Below are 26,466 nucleotides of genomic sequence, written 5' to 3'. Positions count from 1 at the left end.
GCTTATTGCCTACCAGGAACCGAGGATCAGGGACACAAAATAATATCTCATGCAGGAACTCTTAAACCAAAGGAATATACTTGTACCATTGATGTCACCTATTCCTGGATCCAAAGAGTGTCATTGTACAAAGCAGTACTGCAACATACGCAGTCAGAGCATGATGCAAATAATCTATTCAGAAGCTAACATAGCCCAAAACCTCATCTTTGAGCTGTGGAAAAGGCAGAGTGCTTGCCAGGCTGTTACTAGACATGTTGAGACTGCTTCTCTCTGACGTGACAAAAGGCTCAGGCATCTGTGACACTGTGACTCAGTTGTACAACTGCCATCAAAGCTGTCTTAGTACAGATACCAAGCTGCCACTGTGACCAAGGCACTGGATCAGTCTGTGCCATCTTCCCTTACCTGTTGGCCACAGATCTGTGCGTGTTTGTGTGGGCAGAAAGAATTGTACTGGCCTTGACTTCATAGAAAAGCTGATTTCCAGGCAAGGGGCAGGTTGTACTCATCCTGTGAACACTGTGACATCTGCAAACTGGCTTGTCTGTTTCTCAGCACCCATTTATTCTTTCAATATTGCCTTGTTATTTGTGCACCAGCCTTCTTTACAAATGGGTCTACCAGTGTCATGCAGCTCCATGACAATGCCAGAAATTATTTCAATTGCCACTATGTAGGAGAAAGTGCTGTGATATAAAGGCACCCTTTATATCACAGCTGATGAGCTGTAGGCTTCTGCATATCACAGACAAGACACTCAGGGGTAGAATTGGTGATGTTTGGGATGGAAAACTGAGTGGTAGGGTGGGTGAAAAATTATCTGGGTTCAGGGTCGTATGAGTGCTGTGAAGTCCAGCTGGCAGCCTGTAGTTGGTTGAGTCCCTCCCTCAGAGATGAACCTTCTCCAGAATTTCCACAGAACTTCCCACATTCTTCTTTGTGCTTCCTGTGCTCAGGGGCACCTCAGCAAAAAGAAAGCAAACCCCTCCGTGCTGATAGCCCCTTCACTGCTGCATTCACACACTCTGACTTTTAGAAGTGTTGTTACAAATTCTGGAGAGCAGGATGCTGCCTCCTGGGATCTGCAGGCTAGCCCACACGGATCATAGGGCTGAGCTGGCACTCAGCTCCTCTCTTTGATGGTAGAGCAGCCCTCCTTTAAAGTGATGACAGCTGTGGATGGGGCTGAGCACGGGGCAGCACTGTTAAACACTGCTAACTTTGACCAGAGATGTTTTTGCTTTGGGGAGAAGGAGGCCTGCCACCACATGAACTTTTGTGGGGGTCACCAAAGTCTCTCTGAGTTGTGGCTTTCACTGTGGGCAGCAGCAGCACACGTGTCAGTAGTCAGCCCTGGAGAGTCTGCTGCACCTGCACCACAGCCCTGCACAGGCAGGAAATCCCCACTGCCTAAAGGCCAGAAGGGCTGCCCTCCTTAGCTCTGCCTCTGCTATTACTGACTGGTTTTGCATCTCTTTGTAACTGCAGTTACAAATAAGAGACTTGCAAATATTATAGTCCTCCTTAAATGTAGAGGAAGGTTAATAAAAATGAAAAGGGACGTGACACTCTTGAGCAAGTGACAGAGAGGAATAAATTCTCTACTGCTTTCTTCTCTTCCCTATCTCAGGGACATTTTAAGGATTACTTGAAAGTCACTCAGATCTCCACTAGACTTTTTCCAAGAGTTCCTACAATGACCTTTTCAGATTCAGATTCCCCAGCACTTAAACCAGTTGGAGGAATGCTTCTGCTATTCCAAACAGTTTAATCCACGATCAGTGTGATTAATGAGATCACCAAGAGAAGAAAGAAAGTTGGGTCTTCTTCTTGTAGGAAACATTTTTTTTTCTTTGTGGCATAAAATTTCCTCATTCTTTTTCTCAGAACAGTGTGAGAGAGAGGAAGTGTCTCAAGTTTGAGATCTAATCTGCTCTGCCTTCGCAGGCAGCTACAAAAGTCTCAAACAAGTTTTCAGTTGATATATTTTTCTAAATAAGAAGCCCTTTGGACAAAGCCTTACTGATTACAGATCAGAGTGGTTACAACTCATGCCCTTCGTTCCCAACTACTTTACCTTACACCTGCATCCCCTTGCCATCAGCCCAATAGGCACAGTTTCATTCCTATGAAATATAGCAGCTGTTGGGTATTTTACTTTGTTGAAAGCTTTGCCTGTCTCACTGCAACTGGCTAGTTGGAGGCCTATTTTCATTTGCAAACCTGTGCAAATAGCATTTCTCAAAGGCACAGCTCTGGTCTCTGTAATTGTTAGTCCTTGATCCAGCTAACTGAGCTGCTTCTTGACAGTCACAGTCATATTTAAGCTCACCTTAACATACTTTTACAGGTTTTGCAGATGGCTTCAGAACCTGAAGATTCAGTGCCTCTGCCACAAAAGCCAAAAGATAAGCTCCTCTGAGAGGAATTCAAGCTGAATTTAGTCCTCTAGAATGAGGAGATGATAGAAGCCAAATCAAACCCATTATTTCAGACTTTAAGTCATATTAAGTAGTGTCAGTACTGCATGTCATGATACACCACTGGCTGGAAGAGCATTAAGAAACAAATGTAGCTGCCTGATACAAGCTCTCACATCCTTCATCCCCAAGGGCTCTGCATCCCCACCATGCCTGGCAGTATGAGGTCATTGCTGTTAAATGATGACATCTGTTGCTGGTATGAAAAGTGAGTTAAAAACAGAAACAAATTATAGTAGCTCCCTTTCTGGTGTATTTTTTCTAAACAGAGTTTATATATTCCACATCTTTGAAATCTTGTTAATGCAGTTTTCTAAAATTGCAATTTTTATACTGCAGTCTTCAAAGCAGATTTGTGTATTAGGAGTCTGACAGCAGTAGTCTTTTGAGAAGTCATGAAAAGTACAGAAAACACTTACATTGGGGAAAAGAGAAATAAAGGGAGAAAAGCTTTCCATTTGTTTATAGCTTCTTCAGAAATACTGTTTTTGGGGTGGAACATTTTGTGTTTCATGTCTTCTGAAGGTGATTTTCTTTCAAGCTGTCAGCAATATGTGGAAACTTTTTAACATAAATGCAAAATTCCTTAAATTGTGTGAAAACTGTGACTAATGACTGAGAAAAAAGTCTCTCTTATTGATTTGATACACAGATTCTTATGCATGCTAAAAATGCTCAGTGGAATTACTATTTACTGTGTTAGTCTTAGACGAGAGCAGAGCAGTCTTTGAAATGCAATGACTACTTTAAAAATCAAGTATTTTTAAAGGGCTTAAACACATGATTCTGTTTATTATTGAAGGAAGTACTCTAAAAGAGGACAGGCAGTTAAAATGTGTATTCCAGTGTGAAATATACTGGGAAAAGACAATAAAATCTCATATGAAAGACAGTCATGTACAATAACCATGTTAGCTTCCGAGTTCTGTATACAAACAAATACTCTATTAACAAACTTCACACCACATACAAAAAGAAACATCTTCACAAAACGTTATCATAAAAGCATAGCATTGATCCTGTTGTTTTTTTTTTTCTCCGAGTTTGGATTCTCTGTATAATGCTTGGGACAAATGAGAACAGGTGGGAAAAGAACCATTAAAAAATTGCCACTGCATAAGCCATCCACAAGACAAGGATCACAGAGAGTTGAATTCAGATTCAGCCTACAGTTCTCTCATGCCTCCAGGAAAAAGTACAGGAAATGACAGCCTACTTTAGAGCTCATTTTGGAGAAAAGTGGTGTGAAACAGCTTTAATATTAGTGAGAATTGGCTTGGTACTTTCCAAAGTAGAGTGTGACGGCATCCACCTTTTTATTATAATGATGTATAAATGAAAATACATTCCGTTCACAAATCAGCAAAACACAGCTGAAAATAGAGACAATATGATCAATCCATATATTTTTAAAATAAATATGTACAATATTTACATTTTGGACAGTTCCAGAAATGAACATCTCCAGTATGAACTACTACTTAAAAAAAAATTCTCAAATATTATAGAAAATGCATTCGCTGTACAAATATTTATAAATACTTTTGTATAAACTTTTTCAGGGAAATACTTGTGAATTCATTGAGAAGAAAAACATGAGAAATTCTTATTATCAATTAACATTTAGCTATCAAGTGAACACATATGAAACAGAACATCGTGAATCAGAAAAACAGTAGATTTTCAGTGTTGAGAATATTTTGTGTTCTGCATCTGTGTCATCATACTGACAAACGTGACTGTCTTTTCTGAATATCTGCAGAAAAGCAGCAGGACTGAATCAGTTTGACTCACTGATTGTTATTGACTGCACCATGTCAGACAGGGCTTCTGAGTCGGCTTCTTCTTTACCATTATCTGAATTTTCTGATGAGATGTAACAGCCAGAATCTCTCGGACACTCATTTAACTGTGATTTGTCAAAACTCTGGTGAGGGCTTAAGTTCTGCGTCTCCTGACCACCTTCACTTTTCTGCTGTTCTTCAACTAGAAAGAACAGAAAAAGAAAGAAAAAATTGTCAATACAAGTACCTTGGGAAAGAGCTGAGATAGCAGCATGACTGCTCCTGAAGAACTTTGGAAACAGAGCTGGTAATCTACACATGACTGCATCAATATCTTTTGTCCATCAGAAACAGATACATCAGCATCAGAGAATTAGCAGTATGATTACACGAGTGTAACAACATCTGAGTTGACATTGAGGTTGGTCTTTTTCCCTCGGGATGTTTCTCAGAGAGGGATGCTGGGGGCTTTGGCCGTGCCCGCAGCAGGGATGGAACCTTTCCCCCTCCTGTGCTCGCGTGTCTCAGAGTGGGATGCTGAATTAACCACAGAGCCCACTGTGCCGTGTTTATCGCACACTGCACTATAGATCCGTGTCTTTTGAGTGCAACCCCCGCCACCTGATGTGCTCTCTGCAGGGAGAGAGATTGTGCTGGCCTTCAGAAGTGCTGGGCACAAAGACGTGCTGACCAGCTTTTCTAAAGCACCGAGCTTTTCAGCAGGAGTGGGCGGCCGATGGAAACTTCCTGAGCTTAGCTTGATATCCAGAAGGTTATTTTCCAAAACACAGAAACCTCAGAGGAAGTTAAGATGCCTAATTTCTGCTGTATGGTTTTTTGAAATCTGTTCCAAAACTAAGTAGAAGCAAATTACCTTGCAAATAATTTGCCCTTGTTTAGCTGCTGTATGACTAATCTGTTCAAATTCAAAATTCTGGAACTCAGTGGCAGTATCAACAGACCTCTCAAGAAAAGCTCAACAAGAGAGGACATACATGTATATAATGACTCTTATATGTACTGGTTTTAAATTTCTTCTTCCTGTTCTCTGGCTGTGAAATACATGTTTACTCACAGTAAATTTCTTAAGAAAATAAACTATGAAATACAAATATTTCCATTTCATACATTTTTTCTTGTGCTGTTACCTTGTGCTGTTATTCCTTTAGCTGTAGTTTTACTTCAAACTGTATGTGGCTTTCCAAACAAAGTATGGGGAACACATCTCAGAGGAAACAGATGGTTTTGCTCCAGATTTTTAGCCTATCAGAAAAATGCTACCTTTGTGCTTTTGCAAAGAAAGTTCCCTTCTTCCACTTGATTTGTTCCTCCTTGGTTAAACAGTCAGATCTGGATCTTTAGTCATATTTAAACTCTCTCAATTTAAGTTCGGGCAGAATGGAAGTCCAAAGATAGGAAGGATTTAATGCTGTGTCAAAATCTAAATCTATTTTAGTTACTAGAATTTTAAAATTTCCTCGAAGAACACTCACGCTGACTTTTATTTCAATTGTTGGAAATGATAACATTTGGTAAAATGAGAAAGATTGTAAATTTGATTTTTTTTTCTAGCTTGTATTGAATAACACAGAATAAATTAGAAATGAAAGACTGAATTTTTTTCACTCTTTTATAATGAAATGGAACAGTGGGAGAATTTCTTTGGATACATTTTTCATTGTGTGAGATTTCAACAGCTTATTTCACAATGCATTTTGATTTATTGAGAAGCATTTTGAGGTCTTGATGGAAATCTTGTAGATTTGCTTGGCCTGGTTAAATCTGCCTAATATCTTCCAACTTCCAGTTGCCTAATAAATTGAAAAACTAAGCCGATATTTTAAAGAATCCAAGGTATCAACTTAGTTATTTTTCAATAAAGTCTGAGGGTATAGGCATAACCAGATGTATTTAGAAGAATAATAAAACAATCACTTTAAATATTTTCCAAGGAATAAAAGTTCCATCTTGTTCCCAAATAAATTAATGGTTAATTGCACTTGTGTGAAAGAGTACACGTTGCAGCAGATTTAATTGATATCTGTAACTGTTTGATCTCCTTCTCACTTTACAGAGCACAGTTTGTCATGTCAAATGTTATCTCTCTCTTTGCAGGGAAAATATTTGATCATGTAGGGTTCCAATTGATTTCTGATTGAAGTCAGGAAGGAATTACAAAGGCACCACACGGGTGAAGGTATTCCCGCTGCTGTTGGCAGCGACAGAAGCAGCTCAGCACAAAAGACAGGGATGCCCCAGCAAAGCCTTGTCCTGAGCGTGTCTGCAGCTCCTGGCAGCACCATCCCACCGGGGCCAAGGGAACCGAGCCCTGTGCAGCCCTGGAGCCCTCCTGCCCTGCTGCCTCCCCCCTAATCCCCTCGGCTGCCTAATGCTGCTTGCTGCCTTCTCGTCTGCTGCTCCAGCATCATCTGCTGCCCTGGCAAGCACTGACCTAAAAAGTGTTAATCCTGTTTACATTTTCAAGGTCAGAGAGGAGCCTCCATCCACTTTGTTTGTTTTACAATGGAAAGAAGACTGAGTAAGTAGTGGATTAAAAGGAAAATGTAGTCTCAGTCACTGTATTAGTGCCTTGTAACTGGCTGTCTAGATAATCTGAGCCATTCCTATGTGAACAACAGATCTTAATTTTTTTTTATCAATGTTTCCTTAATGTGTTTCAAGGAAAATTGCACGAAAAACTGAAAACTGCGTTTGAGACAGTAAAAATGTTATATTTTCTATTTTTCATTCTAAGCAGAAGTTGGAAGAACAGCCCTCCCTCTCCATTTTTATGAAGAAAAGACTGAAAGCAAACTTTGGTGTCTTTTTTTTTCTTTAAAGCAATCTTGAATATCATGCAGTAGCTACTAAACCACTTGAACAGGATGCTGAGTATTATAAAAATACATTGCATGCAATTTTAGAAGTTGCCGCATGAGAAGAGCAAAGCAAAAGTTGCTCTTTTTTTTTTTTTTAAGCTTTTGGCTCTTCTATTCTGCTTTACTTAAGTCATTTCTCTAACATGTACACCCTCGAGTTCTACATTAAGAAAGGTAGGTTTGCTGCCTTAATCTTTTGGACATCAGAAGAAAGCCACGCTGCACAGAAAACAGGAATTGATAAAATTAAACTGCCGTTAGATGTTGCAGAATCATCAGAAATAACTATCTTATCAACAAATGGAAGTCCTATCATTTTTCTACAGTAAAGCAGTTTCACATAAGATAAATGGCTCTCAGTCACTGTTGTCTATGATATGGCCAGAAGAGCCCAAGATATGCATCATTTTGACACATATATTCCAGTACTCTTTTAGACAGTAGGATTATATTCAGACTTCTGAAAAAAATGTGAGGCCTTTAGCCTTGGTAAGAGATGTGTGATGCATCCCTTATCTTCCTCACTATTTAGACCCTTAAAATGAGTTTTTGTTATTCAATGACTTAGATGTGCATGACACGCACAAGGATATATTTCCTTTTTCCTTCACCAGCGCTTTTTCCCTTCCTAATGAGGTTAAAGTCCTGATTAGGGAAGCACTTTAAGCTTGGGTTTAAGGGAATTCAACTCAAGAATGCACAGAGGTCACTCTGACTTCTGTGCAGTTATGTCAGTTTAAACCAGATGAGTGGCAGGAGGCTTGGATTTTGTCTTGGGCAAAAATAAGGTCATAAAAGAGCATACCAAACTTCATGAGTGTGCTGTCTGAGGGTTTGCCTTTGTGAATCTTGTCCAGGAGAACTGGGCTAGGAGCACCATGCTTTAGGCTGAGTCACTCGCCTGCCCTCCTGGGAGTTGCAGTGGTGCTGTACTGATCAGTACCTTACAATAACTAAAGACTCAAAATCACAGAGTCACAGGATACTTGGAACAGACCTCTGGAGATCATCTGTTCCAACCCCCCCTGCCAAGGCAGTGTCACCTGGAGCAGGTGCATGGGAACGTGTCCAAGTGGGTTTGGAATGTCTCCAGAGAAGGAAAACTCCACACCTTCCCTGGGCAGCTGCTCCAGTGCTCTGCCACCCTCAGTGCAAAGAAGTTCTTCATGTTGAGCTGAAACTTCTTGTGGTTTAGTTTATGGCCATTGCTCCCTGCCCTGTCACTGGGCCCCACTGAACAAAGTGAGTTTTGGAGGATGAAGCCAGACCTGTGTATGCACATAGGTCACGTATCACCTGTACCACTTAGACCATCTAAGTGTGAAAATGAAATGAGAACTCACAAAGCATCAAACTCAGAAAGGATCATTTTGGAGCAGTAAAGGGAGTTCTTGGAAAAGATGCAGAAAAGCCTGAAGTGCAATACTATGGGCATTCAAAAGACTAAATATTTGTGGATATTTACAGATACGCAACTTAAAATATTGCATTCACTGAGGGAAAAGTTCTTGGACTTATGTGAGAACTTGTGGTGAAAACAGAAATGAGAAGCTTCTTTTTTATCTAAAATCTGAAAGCAAACAGATGTGCCTGAAAAAAAATGTGAAAAATGCTAATATCCATGCAAGGATAAGCTTTCTTGGGAAATCTGTCAATTTTATGTTCAGGCCAATGAGTTGTACCACACTGTAAAAGGGGAGATTGTGTTTGAGCACTATTTGACCTTGACAAGATACTGTGTGATCCCATGCATTGAAAGGGACTGCCCAGTGTAAAATGAAACTCTGGGTGCCTGATTCTCACGTAAGGAATGTGACTGAAAACTGAAAGTTGTGTCCTTATCTATCTCCTATCTTGCTGTCCAAGAACAATTAATAAAGAATAAACCTTATTTGGTATTAGTAGTGGAATTTAAAGTATGATCTGCACTTAAATACGGAAAGTAAGCTAAGGAAATGGATTTGGGGAGATAAGTAAATATGATAAGATACATATTCACCTTTTGGGGTTTTTCCATAAAATTAACTGAATGCACATATCCAATGAAGTCTAATTTTTCTTTAGCTCAGAATAGCTTTGGACTAGTGTAACCCAGTGGATTTCAGGGATGAACTTGTTGATTTAAATCATCTATGTGAGAAGAGAATCAAGCCTATTTTGCACACACACAAACGTGTGTCCTGGGAAGCGGTCAAGAAAAGAAGTCCCAAACTTCTTTTATTACTTTATTCATTAACCATCCTTCACTTTGAAATGCTTTGCTTTAAAAATAGCATCCTACAAAAGCACAGACATCCATCTCCTGTCTAGAAGCCATCTGGGAGAAGAATGGAAAGCTATTAAGAAATACTTTATGAAACAACTTTTTTTTTTTTTTTTTCTCACAGCCATGAATTCATGGAAACCAAGACTTTTGCCCCAAGTATATAGGTCTGACCAACTTATAGAAAATCTAAAAAGATGTCTGAGAAGGGGTCACGAGGAGCTTAAAAATCCTTGCAGTTCTAGGATAGCCTTACTACATGAAGTACTTGAAGATGATGAATTTGGGCCTGGACTCCCAGGCAAGGAAGAAAGAAGATAGTGCAGTAATAGAAAGAAAAAATCTGCTTTAAAAACACTGTGTCACAGCATTTGCTAAATAAAACTTACTCTTTTAAATTCATGCTATAAGATGGGAAAAATTTATTCTTTCAAATTCATTCAGGTCTAAATCAAATGTAAGATTTAAAAAAAAGTCACTGCCAAAAATCCTATATTTTGCATGGCTTTAAGTAGCATATAATGTGGAAACTACTGCTTCAGGTCTTTTGGTTAGAAAATTCAATAAATGTTTATTCTGCAAAATGAATTATACACCGTGAGTATGTGTCATGAAGAAATTACTTAGTATAACATACAATAAATGCCAAGAAAAAGCCAAGGAATGACAAAGAAATTAAAAGCCTTGTAAAAACCTCTGGACATCTCACAAGATCAGATTTCACATGAAAGAAATATGAAATCTTGTCTTACTGCATTTATAGGAGGGTCTAGTAAAATGAGGCTATGTTCCAGCACACTTGGCTGTTCTGAGTAATAGCAGTGTCACAAAAACTCAGAAACCCTTGTATTTCAACTCTGGGCCATACCTGACTCTCCATCCATTATTCAAACACGTGCTTCATGAAAGCATGAATGGAATGCAGAGGCATGGAAATCTTCCAAGCTCTGTGAGAAAGATGGGCCTGGAACAGTAAATACAGTCTATAGCCTTAGCTTATTTTTTCAGAAAGCTTTTTTTTAAAAAGTGAACTTTTTACCTGGAAAGTGCTGAAATTCTATCTAGAATTCTCCTGGCCAGTAAACAGATTACATTGTAGCTGTGGGTAATTATGCAGCTCACTTCTAAGCAATGCAGAAAATCAATTTTAATTAAAAAATCATTTATGCTGGACTGAGCCATGCCCATTTAGGAAAAAAAAAAAAATTGACCCAGGAAAGTTCAGTCCAGATGCAGAATTCACTTTCACAGTAGCACCCAGCTCTTTCAACCCAATTTTCCAATCTGATTGACAGAAGGACAGAGAGGTCAAATGATTAGTACAACGTCAGACTCATGCGGAGCTTATCCCCAAGATCATCTTGACTCCCTGTCTTTTGTTATAACAACTTAACAGATAGCTTCTATCCATTTTGGTCTTTAGTATCTTCCTTTCTGGAACAGGTTGTTCAGTTCTGTCCCCACCAGTCATGTGACAAATGCTCTGATCACTTTGCAACCAGAGGAGGAAAGGATTCAAGAATCAAACTAGGACAGTATTTACTCCTGGCTTACCTTAAAATAGACACGAGTCTTACAGAATTTAACTAGACTTAAATGAATGCTTATAGCTGGCATGACACAAAAGGATGTTGTGGTTCTGGTCCCTGTGAGCATTCATAAATTCTGGGAAAACTATTTGATTGAATTTGAATAGTGGAAAGATTTGCTATACCTGTCTAAAGTGCATGTGAAACAAATGTTCATTTCATCTCTTGAAATAAGACTACAGTGTTGTCACTGATTCTGAAGCATGGACCACTTTATAAGATTTAATGTAATTATTCCCAGAACTGTTACAAGAATTTGAACTATTAGACTACCATGCAGATAAAATCAGGGACACTGTTTTGCCTGGAGAAGCAACTTAATCCTACACTGCCAATGTAGGAAGAACCCAGTTTGGATAATAAAGGTGAATATATTAATTTTCAGTATATGGGACATGTAAGGACCTTGTTAGGTTTGGTTCTTGCACAGGTGCATTAAGTGTCAAGACACCTTCAGTATCAAAAGCTGCCTGCTCTGCTTTTTGTTACCCAGCAAATACAAACAGCAAACCATACTCTCACCACTACAGAATACTTTGGCACTCGTGTGGTCTGTTGGAAACCATTACATTTCGGTTTGGCTTTCACAGTGATGCAAAACTGCAAAATTACAAACTAGCATTTTTCTTTACTGTTTTTCTGGTGTTAAATATGTAAAAACATTCACAGTAAAAGGTGCAGAAAGCGCAGCAAGGCTGGTTTCCACAAAAACACTCTATACTCAGCATATACTTTTTCAGGTGACTTCCTGGCAGATCTCTGTGATAAAACTTCTGCAAAATGTAACCCTTTTTTTTCTGGATGCACTCTTTCAATCATTGCTTCTACATAGACAGCCCTTCAAGAGTTCTTTTCAAACCTGCCATCTCACAAAGCTATAGACCAGAAAGAACTTCTGAACCTGGAGGTCAAAGAGAACCTTTCCAATGCCACTCCAACACATCTGCAAGAGCCTTTCTCTGGAAGCTGAATAAGAACAGGAACAACTTAATGTACAAATGGGGTTCCAAAAAAATCCCATTCAGTAAAAAAAAGAAAAGCTGCCTACATACTGAGGTAATAATAAGTGGATGCCTGACAAAAATGGATATTAAACTATCCCAGGAAAACATTGTTTTTCTTTCTCTCTCTTTCCTATGTTTCTCAATTGGAAGTGCACATTTGATGACATGACTGCTCAGCATAGGGGGACTATGCACAAATATTAATGAAGACAAAAACCCCTCCTGTTTTGGCTGAGTGTCTAATTAAGTAGATACTTAGCTGTAGTTTCTACAAAATTGATATAAATTATTTACAATTCGAAGTCAGACTGGAAATATCATTAAAATAGCATGAGAAAAGTTTTCCTGTTCTGTGTCCTAGCTTTTCCACTCCCCACAAAAGGAACTATTGAAGAAAACAAAATGGTAATCAGTACATGTGCATATACACACCCCATATGTTCAACTCTTGGAAGCTCACCAGAAACACAAGTTAGATTAATTTTGAGAGAAGAATGAAAATCAGCTATTAGTGGTTTTTGGTTTTTTTTTGGTTTTTGTTTACAATACTTTCCTACCGAAAAAAAAGCTAATTTGGATAAGGTTTTAAGTGTGGAATGAAGTGAGGGAAAGAAAAAAATTGTAATTATCTGCAGAATATTGTTTAAAAAAATAAAGAAAGTTCTTTACTGAAGCTATTTGAATTAAGATCTCTTTTGGTTAAGATACTAGTGCATATACTGTTAACAAATCTTTAACACTTACTGTCACAGTCGTGTAGACTTTCAATTACTGATAACAATCTTGCCCTGTCTTCTGGGTTGGAAATATTTAATTCAATAAGGTGGCTTTCCTGTAGATCCTTTAAGTCCTCTAGAGTTTCATAGCCATTCAGCAGGAGGCTTGAGGCATATTCCTACGAAATGAAACAAGCACTCTGTTTAGTGGAGGAATAGGCACAGTTTCACTTTTTCTTTTAGGCCAGGTTGAAATGGGCTCCAGTCCACTTGACTTAGCTTTGGTAGAGGTGGAGAGCAGGAGGGAGCAGAGGCAGAGATGCCTGGGAGCCCTCCTGGCCATGCCAGCATCTGTGCCTGAGCTCCATAGCACAGTCCAGCAGTAAACAGCACCAGGGCAGAGCTCTTCCAGAAATTATTTAATCTGCTTAGTGTCTGGGCTTTTGTGGGTCACTCCATGAGTGTCTCCCACGCTGAGCCCAGGAGAGCCTCTGAGGAAAGGAGTGCTCTGCCTTTTCACAGGAGGAGCCCCTCGATACCAGCAACGGGAGAAGCAGAGGGAGCCCTGGACTCTGCTGTGTCACACAAGGTCCCCCTTGAGCTGTGTGTTGACTCAGTACAAAACTCTGTGCATGCTCCAGGGAAAGGAGTGTTAGCATCAGCAGCAAAGCAATTACCCTTATTAAAAATGTTACTTGTAAATCATGACCTCATTACACTTTGACACTCAGTCAAGATCTAGGGTTGCAGAGAGCGAGAGAGGCTCAACATGAGCATAGTGCAAAACCATTGCTGTTCCCTAAAGAACATTAGGAATTAGAAACATAAATTCTCCGTTTTGGTGCTGGAGTCAGACTGCAGCTGTGTCCCTGGAATGTCCACAGCCACACACCTCCTATACTTGAGCACACAGCTGCAGTCAGGCTGACCTGACAAGTCACCAGTGTCCCTCTCTGAGTGGAGTCTCCTAGCCCAGCCACATGATGAGGTCAAATGCAGTTCTACAAGCCACTCGTGATGCCTTTCCTGGTCTTAAAAACTGAGAGCCAGGCATGGTTAAGGGATAGGAGGTTTTTACCTCTGTATTTTAATAAGGTGCACCACTTTGCCAAGGTGGAATGTGCCACAGTGCACACACACGATAGATCCCATATACAATTTATAGACCTTACAAATTAGAATATCTAACAAGGATGCCCCAATGGGAGGCCTGGATGAATGGTGTGATATTCCCCCATCTGTGGAATTTCCCCCTGGATGGGCCAAATCTCTAGTTTACAGGACATGTTCTAGAGAGGTCCTTGGTTTCCCTAGATAGTCTTGGGTCTTCTGGCCTCCTGCTATGAGGCCTTTAGGATGTTTGGTCTCCTGGCTTAACTAAATACTAGGGCCACGCTAAGTTATCAGACTTAAGGAATTACAAGGTAATTCTTTCTTTCTCCTTTTTCTTAAGGAAATACAATCTTGCATGCTAAGAATATTGAGGATACACTGAAGTTATATAAAAGGTATATAAAAGACAAGGCAAAACATCATCTTGGCATCACTCACATCAGATAAAAGACAGACACGAGGTTGCTTTGCTTTGCATTGCTGACATCAAAACTGCTGAAACCTGCCTTTCTCCTCCTGCCTGTAAATGACATTCAAACCCGAGCGCACAGAGAGGGAACGTTTCAAATAGAGCTGGGAAATGCCTTGGCTGACCTGCAGGTGGACACATTCCAGGAGCTCTTGCAATGTTTTAGGCTTGGTCCTTTTGCTTCCTCTGCATGGGTTTATCTTTCTGGGTGCAGCTTCTTCTTCCAAGATAATATCCACGTAAATGAACTTGAAATTTCCTACTTTGTTGTTCAGCATGCCAGTCCATATGCCCATGGGAGTTTTGCAGATGATATCTATGATGTCTCCTTTCTAGAACAATAAAAAAAAGCACACCACTGCTTACACCTCTGGTTTGTTATATGTAGCTTTTCCTCTATGGACCAAAACCAGCACGAGTCAGTATGAAATAATTTTTTTTTTATTACCTAGATTTAGTGCCTTTGCTTTTATAAAATCCCAGGAAAATAATTACAGAAAGTGGAGCATGTCCTTATCTCCAAACCTTTGCAAAGCAGACGTGAGCATAAGCAGCCTTCTCACTGTTTTGTGCTCTACTTGGTCCCTGAAAAGGGATAGGGTTGCATCAGCAATTAACTTTTGTCATGGGAAGTGGGCATAGTTTTGGCAAAGAGCAAGGAATTACTGTAAGGTTATTTTCAAAATATGTGCCATAGCATTTACAGAATAATTTTATTATCTGGCCTCTCAAGGGTCTTCAAAAACAGATAGCTGACCTATGTGAAAGGTGGACTCCTATTCATTTTACAGTAAAAAACGCTGACTACTCTTCTCAAAGATAATAAAGAACATTTAACTCCCTTTACAAATATGAGTGCTTACAAAGGTGACAACACAGCTATTTCAAGAGGGTTTTTTGGTAAAGGTTTTCACAGCCACACTGTGGGAACCAAGGTCTCAGCTCAGGAAAATGGTCATTCTGAGTAATTCTCATAGTAAAAAGGCTCTTACAAAATCATACACCCTACACAACTTGCTCCGAAGGACCTCAGAAATGAGCCCTCTCTTGGCACATATCACAGAAAAACGTTGAAAGCCTTTGAAAAGTTATCCAACTAATGCCTTCTTCGTTTGAGATGCTGTTACAAAGTTAGAAATAAAACTCAGTTTGTTAAGATATGTCCACAACTCCAAGAATTACACCTTTTCTGGTCTGGTCAACGACCAGCAAGTCAAGTGGTCACCCTAGTTTTGGTACAAACCCAAGTACAAAATTGATTGTGAGCTGGTGACCTGGTTTAGTTAGAACATGGGGGCTCAGAGCTGTGAGCACATTTGAAATGGAAACTAAACAAACATTTATTTAAATCTCTATAAGCACATGTTATTCTACAAACTCATGCATTCAGATGTGGATGCAGGTCAGGATTAGGCAGTGGCTCCAAGCCAAGCTGCAGAGGTACTTTGAATTCAGATTCAGGGTACTGAAATTTTGTGTGATAAATATAGGGAATTTCAACCCTAAGTATTCGTTTATCATTCCAAAATACACCACCCTAGTGACTAAAAAAGAAACCTGTGTGAGCCAGCAGATATTTGCCATTTCATGACCAGTTAAATAGTTAAAACAGTTAAGCTGCATTAAAAGAAATGCCCTAGATGTGGGTGGAAGTGGAGGGCAAGTGCTGAGGGCTGCAAGTACCACCAGAGCAACAGCTCTCATGTAGGCCAGAGAGGAGGAGAGGGAGTGTGTGTGAGATACAGGATTTGGCAGAAACGAGAAGCTGTGAAGAAGAAAAGAGTCTGAAGGGCTGGGGTTTTTTAGTAATGTTCAACTGGGCCCCTGTTTATTGCTCCTCTTCCTCACTCACTCAGCCCAGACAGCCCTTGCCATATCTGGGCTGAAGAACATGCATAGTTCAAACATAGGCTTAAAGAAAAGTTTAATGAAAAGACAAACTGTTTTTCTTAAAGGCAATGAGTGCCACTGAGCTTTGAATACATCTTAGCTGTGACTGGGAAAGCTTGAGGAGACAACTTCACATCCCCTGAGACTTTACTCTTTCTTACTCCAGACCATGTATATGGGTAGCAGCATGTATTTTACTCTGAGGAAAGCTGGGGTATTTAGGGTGATGCCAGGTTACTACTTGGAATTTGTGCCTTAAAAAGCCTTTAGCATCACTTGGTTTGCAGCCTTGTCTGAACTAAGTCCTTATAGAAGCACTGCGAAACCAGATCAGCCTTGCTTTTCGAGTGCTCCACATGCTTAAGCAGTTAAAAACTCATTATTAAACTTATAGTTTGTATGTAAAAAATAGTCCCCTGGCACTGTTAGAGGGAAGGAAGGAATCCTGGTGTCTGTCTCACCTTGATTTTCAGCGAGTCGGTGTCGTAGGGGCTGGGTGTGAAGTCGGTGTGGACTTTGGCTCTGCCGCAGAAGGGGCCATTGTAGGGCACCTCGTCCTCCAAACGCAGGCTGTCCCTGTTGCTCGTGCCATCAGAGCAGCTGGTCACCCCACCTGGCAGAGAGGCACCTTGAGACACCCCTGCACCAAATGCCCCGACACACAACCCTGCTCAGCAGCCCAAAGGAAAGCCACAATCAACGCCACACAATCAGAGACAGAGAGGATTCTGTGTGGGTTTGACACCTTCCAGGATAACTACATTCAATAAAAATCATGCTACAAGAGACAGAAGAAAATGGGTAGGAGATCTTTCATCAATATCTTCCCTAAAGTAATCTTTTTCGGGTGATGATACTAATAGACTACGCATTTTATTTACAGACTTTTTGAAATATTACCTCTGCAGATTAATAAAATGTACCCTAAAAGTGCAATTTAGGGAAATAATTCTGCTGAACTTCTCCTGTTTATTCAGAGAAATGAAAACAAGTACCGTAGAAGTTATTTTATTTCATTCCACAGCTAGCTGAAACATCAAAGGAACCTGCATTGCAGAGGGAAATTTTAATCTTATCAACATTTCTGCCTGTCATTTTATCCAAGTTGAGCAATAAAATATCAGCAGAGTAATTCAAGCAAATTTGAGCAAGCTCTGCAATATCCCATCCAAATATGTTCTTAGATAAGAGCAGCAGTGTGTTGGAAGTAAACTCCCATATACGATTTTCACAAATCACGTCACAGAAAATGATCATAAAAACGGTTTTGTTTGAGGTGATTGCTTAAGTGCACAGCTCCATCTCAGGGCCAGATTAACTCTAAGTGCAAATGGTCTGGACTGCAGCTCCAGTCTGCACTCAGAGCTCAGGCAGTGCCTGCAGGGTGGCACAGCAGTGTCACCAGGGACAGCTGTGCCTGCCACCCAGCAAATATCCACAGCAGAGCAACACAGAGAGAGGTGGAGGCACATTTATCATCACGGACTCCTCTGCCTTCCAACTGAGACTACCCTGATGGGAGAGGGTTTTCAGAGGGTTTCAGATGGGCTGTGTCTCCCTGCATCATGCCCCAAAGCTGCCAGGTCAGACCCACATCCCCCATCATCTCAGAGAAACTCTGTCTGCCTCACATCTCCAGGGCAAAGGATGAGCTCACAGCCAAGCCACCAGGAGAGGATGCTCGTGTGGCTGCACCCAGTGATTGCAAACCCAGCACTATGGCACTGATAACCCCACAAAAATTTATGGCATATATACCAGCAGTATGCACTATAATTCATGGTTTGTTTTTTTCTTCAGTTAATATTTCCACTCTTAAAAACACTCAATTTATTTCTGGATAGATACATATCTACCCCAGCTGCTACCCATTTAACCAAATTGCACTTTTGTCTGCCAGAATGAAGGGCTCTCTACCATCACATTTTTGATCACCAACTCTGATTCCACAGACATAAGCAATAACTATATTGATCCAGTGACTGAATAAGAAGTATAGGTGTCTTGTACTTACTAGATGAGCTCTGGCCACTGTTCAGACTATAGAGACTTTCCAAAGAGTCACTGGCTTTCAGGGAGACCTTCTCAGTGTGTGTTCCACCACCAGGATCATTGTCATCTTTTCCCTCTTCATTCTTTAACACAAAAATCAAATATTAACCCCCAAGAAACGTATTTTAGAGAATTTTTTTTGTTTGTTCTAAAGCATCATTGGAGATTAGCTCATCATTGCACTTTATTAAGAACTCCTTTGTGAGAGAAGGCATTTTAGAAGACCGTGTCCTACAGTCACTCCCAGTATTTTATGATCCTGGAGAAACTCTGTCTTGTTTCTGCCCCACTCACTTCATCCCATCCCTGCTCAAACTAGGAAGTCTGCAACACACCACAGCAGAGCTGAAAGCTTGTAATTGGAAATTTGTAGGCAGCCTGATAAGATTTTGTCTGCTTGTCTCAGAGAAAGGAATGTAAAGCTCAGTTCTGAAAGCAGGTGGTGAAGAGCTGGCTGACACAGCTGTGTTTTACACTGAACTGTTTTTAAGCTGTGTTTTACACAGTTTTTAAGTTTTTAAGATGGTGGTTGCTTGGTGGCAGGCTGGGGACACTGGTGTGTTCTAGCACCCTGCTCACCACACTTCCCAACATTCACCCTGTCTTCAAAATCCAGTGCATTCCAGAATTAACAGGTATATATGTTTCTCTCACAAAGTCTAATGGTGTATGAAATTGGCCTCTTGAGTTTATACCAAGAAATCACACCTCAGGAATCACAGCCTGTTCAAAACAATAAGATCCATATTCACAGTTAAGAGAATGTAACAGATAAATTAAATAGGGATGATCTTTCAAACTGAGGGATTTTCCAGCAGAATCCATCATGTTGCCAGTGCATGTGATATCCTGATGCCACTGAAACTTCCTTCAGCACATAGTATTTGGGGAAAAATTAGTTATTAACCATTTAGATGATGAAGCAAAGATGACAGTGCATGTGTGAAGAAGACTCATACAGGTTCATATCAGGCAGAGCACTGAAATGAAGAACTATATTGGTTCTCAACAAGAACTGTGCTTGTTACACCAGCCAGCAGCATAACAGATTAGTCAGGAGGCTGGTGCTGATTGTCATCATCTCCTGAAGGAATGAAGATCATGCTACATGTGTGTCCAAACAGATAATCCATTGAATTACTGTCATGGAAATTGTTGCTTTAAATGTGCAGAAAGGAAATATAAAAATATAATATAAAGATAATGGATTGCATTTTAGAAAAAAAAAAAAAAAAGAAAACTAAACTAATGAAATACGGATCCTTGTCTTGGTCCTCCAAAAACTATTTAAAGGTATCCTGTGAAAAATTATTTTCTACTTGTGAGGTTCCTCATTTATTTTCCTTACTTGATATTGACACATGAGATAGGATGCAGACTAGCTAGATTTTTTTGGATTGTTAAGTGTGACAAGTTTTTTGCCTTGTGTTTTCAAATTTTGGAACTTACTGATAAAAAGTACTGAGAAAACGGGGTTTGCAGTATATGCAAGATTATGCTTTTAATGTTTAGTAAAGATAGTTTCACTGAGATTAGATAAGGTAAAAGGAGATAAGGCATATGAGTTGGAATTCTCTAGGATGCTGGCTGACCTCTACAAAGTGGACTTCAGAAACAATTATTGTATAGGGAGATAAATTCTTGTAATGAAGCTCTTTGTACAAACTGAGCATCAGACTGATGATAGGGTTCAACCAATACTCCCTTGTGTCCACATCAGGAGGGGTTTTTTGTGCTCATACACACATACTCATACAATTGTTCCTTGATGAAAAAGCAAAATTAAATGATGTAAAGCTCTTATGACTCTCTCGGGCCCTTACTATGTGATTTGTGTGTACACTAAAGTGCACATGAAAGAACAGGTACATAACAAAAGCTGGCTTAATTCAGTATGTGTTGTTACCCTGGTTTTATGGTTTGTCACAGCTGAGGACAGTTGAAACATGAACAGAAAAAATGCACATAATATTTTTACTGTATTTCCAACAAACACAGGGCTCTTAGGGTGTATTTACCATCTCCTCAGAGAGTGCCTTGATGTATTTTTTGCCCATCTTTTTCTTCATGGTAAGTGAAATGGCTCTCATCTTCTTACTCAGACTTCCTCCATTGTTTGCTGCTTTGATTTGTACTGTTTCCCCAATGTCACTTATAGTCTCCAGCTCAGATATCTGTTTTGAAATCAAAAAGCAAGCAATAACTCACCACAAAAATACATGCAGCATACAGAAGCAGGAATTATGGGGAAATATTAAGGACACTAACAAAGTTAGCATGACAAAATTCAGTCATGGCCATTTTACTTGGAAACTGTGTGCCTAAACAGGTTTGCAGCATAATACTCTATGCATGAATGACAGAAAGAAGATATGTTATATGGTAGGTGATGCTGTTTCCCATTATTTATTGTCCCTAATATCAATAAGAATTGAGGGAAATTTTGCAGAGGTCTTGAAAACAAAAGTGAGACACCTGTGGGTTACTTGTAAAGTGCTGGTTATTTTGGGCATGTACCAGTGTGAAGTGCAGGTTTGTTTTTTTTTTTTTAATTGTTTCTATTTTAACATCAAAGTGCCAAAGTTTAGGTGTGATTCTCTTGTATATTTTTGTCAAGACCTCAGCCACTCAGATGCAGGTATATAAGCAAAATTCTCACTGATGTAAAATTTACACAATAGCTTCCCAATGTTTTTGCATAACTGCCATAGGAAAGGGAACTGCAGAAATTTAAATTTTGTGTTCTACAGACCTCAGCTGAATCATCTGTCTTGGATATCGAGTGATGCCTGAAACGGTCAAAGCTTCCAAAGCTGCTGGTGCGCTGCAAAAGAAGAAAAGACAAACCTTCACCCACTGCTGGTGGTCTGCTTTGTTCTCTTATCAAGACTTAAATAAAGCTGTCAAGCCACCTGTTGGTGTTAAAAATTCCTTCCATATCAGTGGACCATGAACTGCTACATCCAGCTAGAAACAAAATATGAGATGCTTGTAGGGGGAAAAAATGGTGACTGTACAGGCAGAAGTAGAAAAATACAAGTAAGAGAAACAATGCTGCTTCAAATTAGGTAATGAATATGATTATGAGTTGTTTTACATCACATTTCTTCTGTGTATAGATAACCATGCATTATTTACAGATAAGAAAGGTTTGTTTATGAGTTTCAAAAAAAAAAAAAGGTGTTTTCATAAATATGATACAAGCAATAGACTTGGTTTTGGTGTTGTAAATTGTGGCAATTCATACAATGTATTTTTGCAGCTGGGGAGACAATTTATGGTTCTTTACCATCAGGAATGAGCAAGGACTGCTGAGGATTATGAACACATCTCATCCAAAATGCACACATTGCAGAGGAAGTAAGTAACAGAATAATCAGGCAGGCCTCGTGCTTTTCTTCCCAATTTCCCAATTAGAAATTCTGGTTTTCAAACATAAATAGGTACAATTTTCTGCCATGCCACAGCTTTACCTGGCATTAAAAGGCTTCATTGCCTGAGCTGTGCATTAAGAAACAGTGAATGGATTGCTCTGACTTCCCTCTAGTTTTTCCTCTTTCTGCATGTGGATAAATGACATGAAAAGGAGGGAAGTGGCACAGCAGATTTTGAGGAGTGGGCTCATACAGAAATACCTGTCAGACATGACAAGGCAGAGCTGCCTGACACTGCACTGCCCATGGTGGCAAAATGCATAAAATTGGCATTGATGACAAATTGGGAGTGTGTCCCTAGAAAGAGCCAGAATTTGGACATCTCTCCACTTTACAATGTCTTTAAGAGCTTGTTTTTATGTCTTCACCAATACTCACAGCTAAATCTAGAATGACTCGGGATTTTATAAGTACTTCCCTCTTCCATACTAAATGAAAGTCTTTAATGCAGTATGAGAGTTCTTGAGCAGGGTTCACTATTATATATGAGGCAGTACAAGCTCAGGCTATTTTGAGTATTCAAATTCCCCTCTGCAGGGGAAAAAAACACTAAACTAAAATATCAAACCACAAAATAAATACATTCTGCCTGATTTAATAGGTGATTTCAGACTATCTGGGCTTCAGCTTTTCCTGTACTTGTTCATCCTTTTGCCTTGCCCATGTGATCTCAGACAAACTAGTTCCTTGTTCCATTGCTTTCTTCCCCCACCTCCAGCCACGAGTCATATTTTCATCTCCCCCAGGTTTCTAAAGCCTCCACTGTGCACTCTTCACCTGGCATCTCCAGCTCCCTCCTTTTGCTGTCAATCCAGGAACTTCACAAACCTCCTACCCCAAAAAATGAATGTGGACATAGAAATGGGAGCCTGAGCAGAGTCAGATGGAAGAGGAAAGTCTACCCATATTCTGGCTCCATATTCTAAGCAGCACAGCTTAAAAGAATAATAACATCCTCTTCCCCTTCTGCCCCCCCATATTTCTGGGCTCATCTAACCTGAAAAATATTTCAGCCAAAGGTTATTTGAAGAAGCTGACCCAGATTTGTGAATATTTTTGGACAACTATAATGACATTTACTATTCACTGAGGGGGGAAAAAAAGAAGACAAAATTCACACAGCTCTCCTCTTAACTGATTATAAAATCTCTGTTATCTAAACATTGTGGTGCATTTGTTTGTTTTCACATTGTGACAATTGAAAATGACAATTTGAATCCTACATTTAATTTTTATCTAAAATTCCCATAAAGAGCTTTGCTATTAAGTAGATGAAGAACATCCTGTGACAAGGGGTTAGCTCAATAGTATGATATAAAAACACAGCCCTGAGGATTATGGTTCTATTAGACAGGATTAACACCTTTCACTAGCTTGTCAGCCCAGCCAAATGTACCCTGCAGCACAGAGCAGGAGGAAGAAGGGAGCCTGGGATTCACAGCAATACTGGGAAGGGAAAGTACAAAATTGTCTCAGCAATCTCTAAACACACACTGACCTTTCTGTTGCATTCCAACACTTCAATATGTCTAGTAGGAATAAGTGCCTATTAAAGTGCAGATGTGCTTGAAATATTTTAAAATGAACAAGAGGGAAAACATTGTTTAGTGTTGGTCTTACCTATAAACAGCTTGAGCACAGGGAAATCAGTTATTCTTTTTTGACCCTCGAAACAACCTTATATCCTACATGTGCAGGAGCCTTGGGCTATTTGGTGGTGTACTTCAGTGTTGCTTCATCCTTATTAAATATTAATAAGGGTTACAGGATGATTTCCACTGTTCTAGATAATGGTCTTGCTGCACTGGAGAGCACTGAATAGGGCTGCTTCAGCAGTTCTCTATACTAACTTTTTCCATTAAGTAATCAATAGGCACCACCTTTTAAAAACGTATCCAACCCCATTATACTGATAACGAAAAGCAGATTTAGGAGCTCCTGGCTGCAAAGGAAATGGGACTATTACTTTCAGTAGTGTCAGTCACTGCATTAGTGTCAGGGAACACCTACTTTGTGAAGATATGGACAGGCCTTATTTCCAGGTGAAGGGAAGCTTTTAAAGTAAATGCAAAGCTGCTAAGAGAAAATACGCTATTGACTTTTGATACCAGGATTCAGCATCCTATAAAGTTAAGTGGTTTTTCTGGCTCAATTCATGCAAGAGCTACCCAGGGATATGTTAAGCAAATATGAAATTGCTCAGTAAAATCTAATGGAGGCCTGGGCAGAGGGAGAAACAACTGTGTTTTCCCGCACAAGGACTGATCAAATCATTTCTATAAATCAACGTATTAACTTTCATCTCTTCTCATTCAGTATCCCACACTAACATGATAGAAAATATCAAAGATACTTTAAAGTATTTGAAAACCTTCTTCCATCGTCTCCTATATAATTTATTCCCTGAAATCCAGGAAATTTAAATAATCCTTTTAAAGGGATAAGTGCTATGTAATTGTTGGTTATTTTAATTTGGACAGTCTGAAGTTGATTGTCTAGTTTTTCTGTAAATAGCCTATCATTTTTCCCTAGAAAATAATATGGTATGGTATGCAAATAGTAAGACAACAACAGGTTCTGCAATAATCCATGTCTTTCTTTTATAAAACATCCTTCCCTTGTAGGACATATCATAGGAGAAGTAAGTTCTTGTCTGTGACAAACTAGTCAGAGCTTCCCTGTGTCTAAAAACAACCTTTGAGCCAAAACTGACAGCAGTTATCCTGATAAATAATCATTATGGGAGATATTAATCCCATATTTTTCTTTGGACAATTCACACTGCTCACCAGTCTGGTTGCCTGCTGTCTAAAATTCTGGCCCATTATATTTTGCTTCAAGTCCTATTCAAAATATCTTTTAAGTCCCAGTGTGTGTCAAAGGCTTTGTACTGACCCTCTCACACAAGTAAATCTCTTAAAATTCCTCCATGCATTTTAATTTTTAGCTTCCATTCATCCTTAGACTACCCAAACCATGTAAGCTGTATAGGGGCAAACGTGGACACTGGAAGTAATAAAAAGGGAGCTCAGCATGTTGCTCAATTTCCTTGCCTGCCACAGACACTTGTCTTCTTCCCTCTTTTTTGAAAGCAGACACAGCAGCCCTCAAGAGAACAGCCTGTTCTTGCTGCTCTGATTGATGGAGATAAGTGGAGATCAGGATTTGATTCATTTGTTCTATTCTCTGATGGTTCTTGTCCCTTCAGAAGGAGGAGACCACTCTGAGAATGAAAGAGTTACCAAGTAGGGATAAATATTTCCACTCTGCTAGCTTATCTTCTTGCATAGATAATCAAAAGAATTGTCTCCTACTTTCCCAGATGGCAAGATAGCAATTTATAGCTTTTTGGATGTTCTGTGGGAAAAAAAAAACCACAAACGAAACACCACCAAAAAATACTCACTTCAGTATAAAGAATGAGAATTTCCATAAAATATTACTCAACTCTCCAAAGGGTAAGGGAAGCAACAAAAGAGAAAACATCATGACCTCTCTACCACATGGAATTTTTCCTATTTACACATTAATTACACATACAGAACTTCTGACCACTAACCAACACATTAATATAACTTTATAGCCCACATGAAACACGGCCTAAACCTTGCACTTCACCAGTCAAAAGCAATAAAAAAGATACAGCTTGTTCCTGCTAACTCAAATAGAGCAATCTACTGAAATGGCATTTTTAACTGGCTTAAAAATGACTCTATAAAAGACTGGTTGTTATCATGGCCTGGTGTTCAGTAGCTGCATGGAGGTGGGGGAGAGAGGGAAGCAAAGTGAACTTTGAACAGAACTGCCACCATGAAGCCTCAGATCAAACATCCTAATTTTAACAGCGGGAAAGGGCTGGAGAAGCAAAGGTGAATTAAAAAAAAAAATGAGTTAATCATACCCAACACTCCCCCAGGTGAACAAACTGCGCTCTCCAAAGCAAACACTGAGCAGCTGTTTTATCAGTGCCTCTAAGTGGTACCAGTCTCCCCAGCCTAAATCCCTGCTGACACGAGGCACGTAGTTCCCAATAGCCCAGCCAGAGTCTCCACTACAAACCCAGCCTCCAGTGCTTCCTCCCAGGGGCACCTTGCCCTGGGCAGGCACTGGGGCAAGCTGAGAACAAGGCACAGCTGCTGCTCTTGGACTTAAACCAGGGTGGGATGGCTTGCAAGATCTGCAAGTCTTCCTCTGGAAAGGGGCAGCTGTGTAGGACATCTGAGCAAAGAGGCAGTTTAGTCTGGCAAAAAATGTGCTGCGTTGATTAAACAACTTTGTGAGGGACTAAATAAGGAAGCAATTTAGGCAACGCCAGTCTTAACACTCAGAATGTTTCCTGCAAGTGAGTATTGCAAAATGTGCAAGGGGGGAGAAAGGATCAGACTCCACTTTCTTTAAATGCACATTGACCCTGAATTTTGAGCACCGTCGTTCCTGCCCAGTTGCTGCAGAGCACTCTGAGTTCCCGGTGAGAAAAGTCACTCCAAGTGCTCTTCTGGCAGTCTGTCCAATTCTGGGAGTGTGCACACAGGTATTTGCAATAATTATGTAATTAAGACTTTATTATTTATATGACATTTAATTAAAAGTGACTTTCAGTGGCACACAAAACCATGAAAAGAAAATGACTTTAAAAGAAGGTTAAGGATGTGTGACAAACTCAGAGGAGCTATGAAAATGACAGTTAAGGATTTGGCATGATGTGCACTTCCACCTCCCTGCTATCCTTTTTTTACCCTTCATTTACACATGGGCAGAAACACGGAGGGATGAGCCTTGAAATCCACCCC

At 39.8% G+C, this 26,466-nt stretch overlaps 1 protein-coding gene across 2 annotated transcripts in view; it reads right to left on the bottom strand.

Annotated features, from left to right (window-relative positions):
* Positions 1–3,241: 3,241 nt before the first annotated feature.
* The window catches only part of SAMSN1 (SAM domain, SH3 domain and nuclear localization signals 1), a 63,791-nt gene continuing 40,566 nt past the window's right edge, over positions 3,242–26,466 (bottom strand). Inside the window, exons 2-8 of one of the 2 annotated variants that reach the window (XM_014872986.2) lie at positions 20,995–21,066; positions 20,261–20,416; positions 18,205–18,325; positions 16,652–16,803; positions 14,426–14,632; positions 12,747–12,897; positions 3,242–4,469 (exon numbers count right to left, since the gene is read on the bottom strand). In XM_014872986.2, the coding sequence (XP_014728472.2) occupies positions 4,264–4,469; positions 12,747–12,897; positions 14,426–14,632; positions 16,652–16,803; positions 18,205–18,325; positions 20,261–20,416; positions 20,995–21,066 (1,065 nt within the window). In that variant the 3' untranslated portion in view covers positions 3,242–4,263. The remainder of the gene's footprint in view (positions 4,470–12,746; positions 12,898–14,425; positions 14,633–16,651; positions 16,804–18,204; positions 18,326–20,260; positions 20,417–20,994; positions 21,067–26,466) is intronic. The other variant, XM_088157798.1, reaches the window with a different exon arrangement.

Source organism: Sturnus vulgaris, chromosome 2 (assembly GCF_052056855.1).
Source record: "Sturnus vulgaris isolate bStuVul1 chromosome 2, bStuVul1.hap1, whole genome shotgun sequence".
Taxonomy (NCBI): domain Eukaryota; kingdom Metazoa; phylum Chordata; class Aves; order Passeriformes; family Sturnidae; genus Sturnus; species Sturnus vulgaris.
The sequence above is the reverse complement of the archived record's forward strand: the minus strand, read 5'-3'. Positions and strand labels throughout refer to the sequence as shown.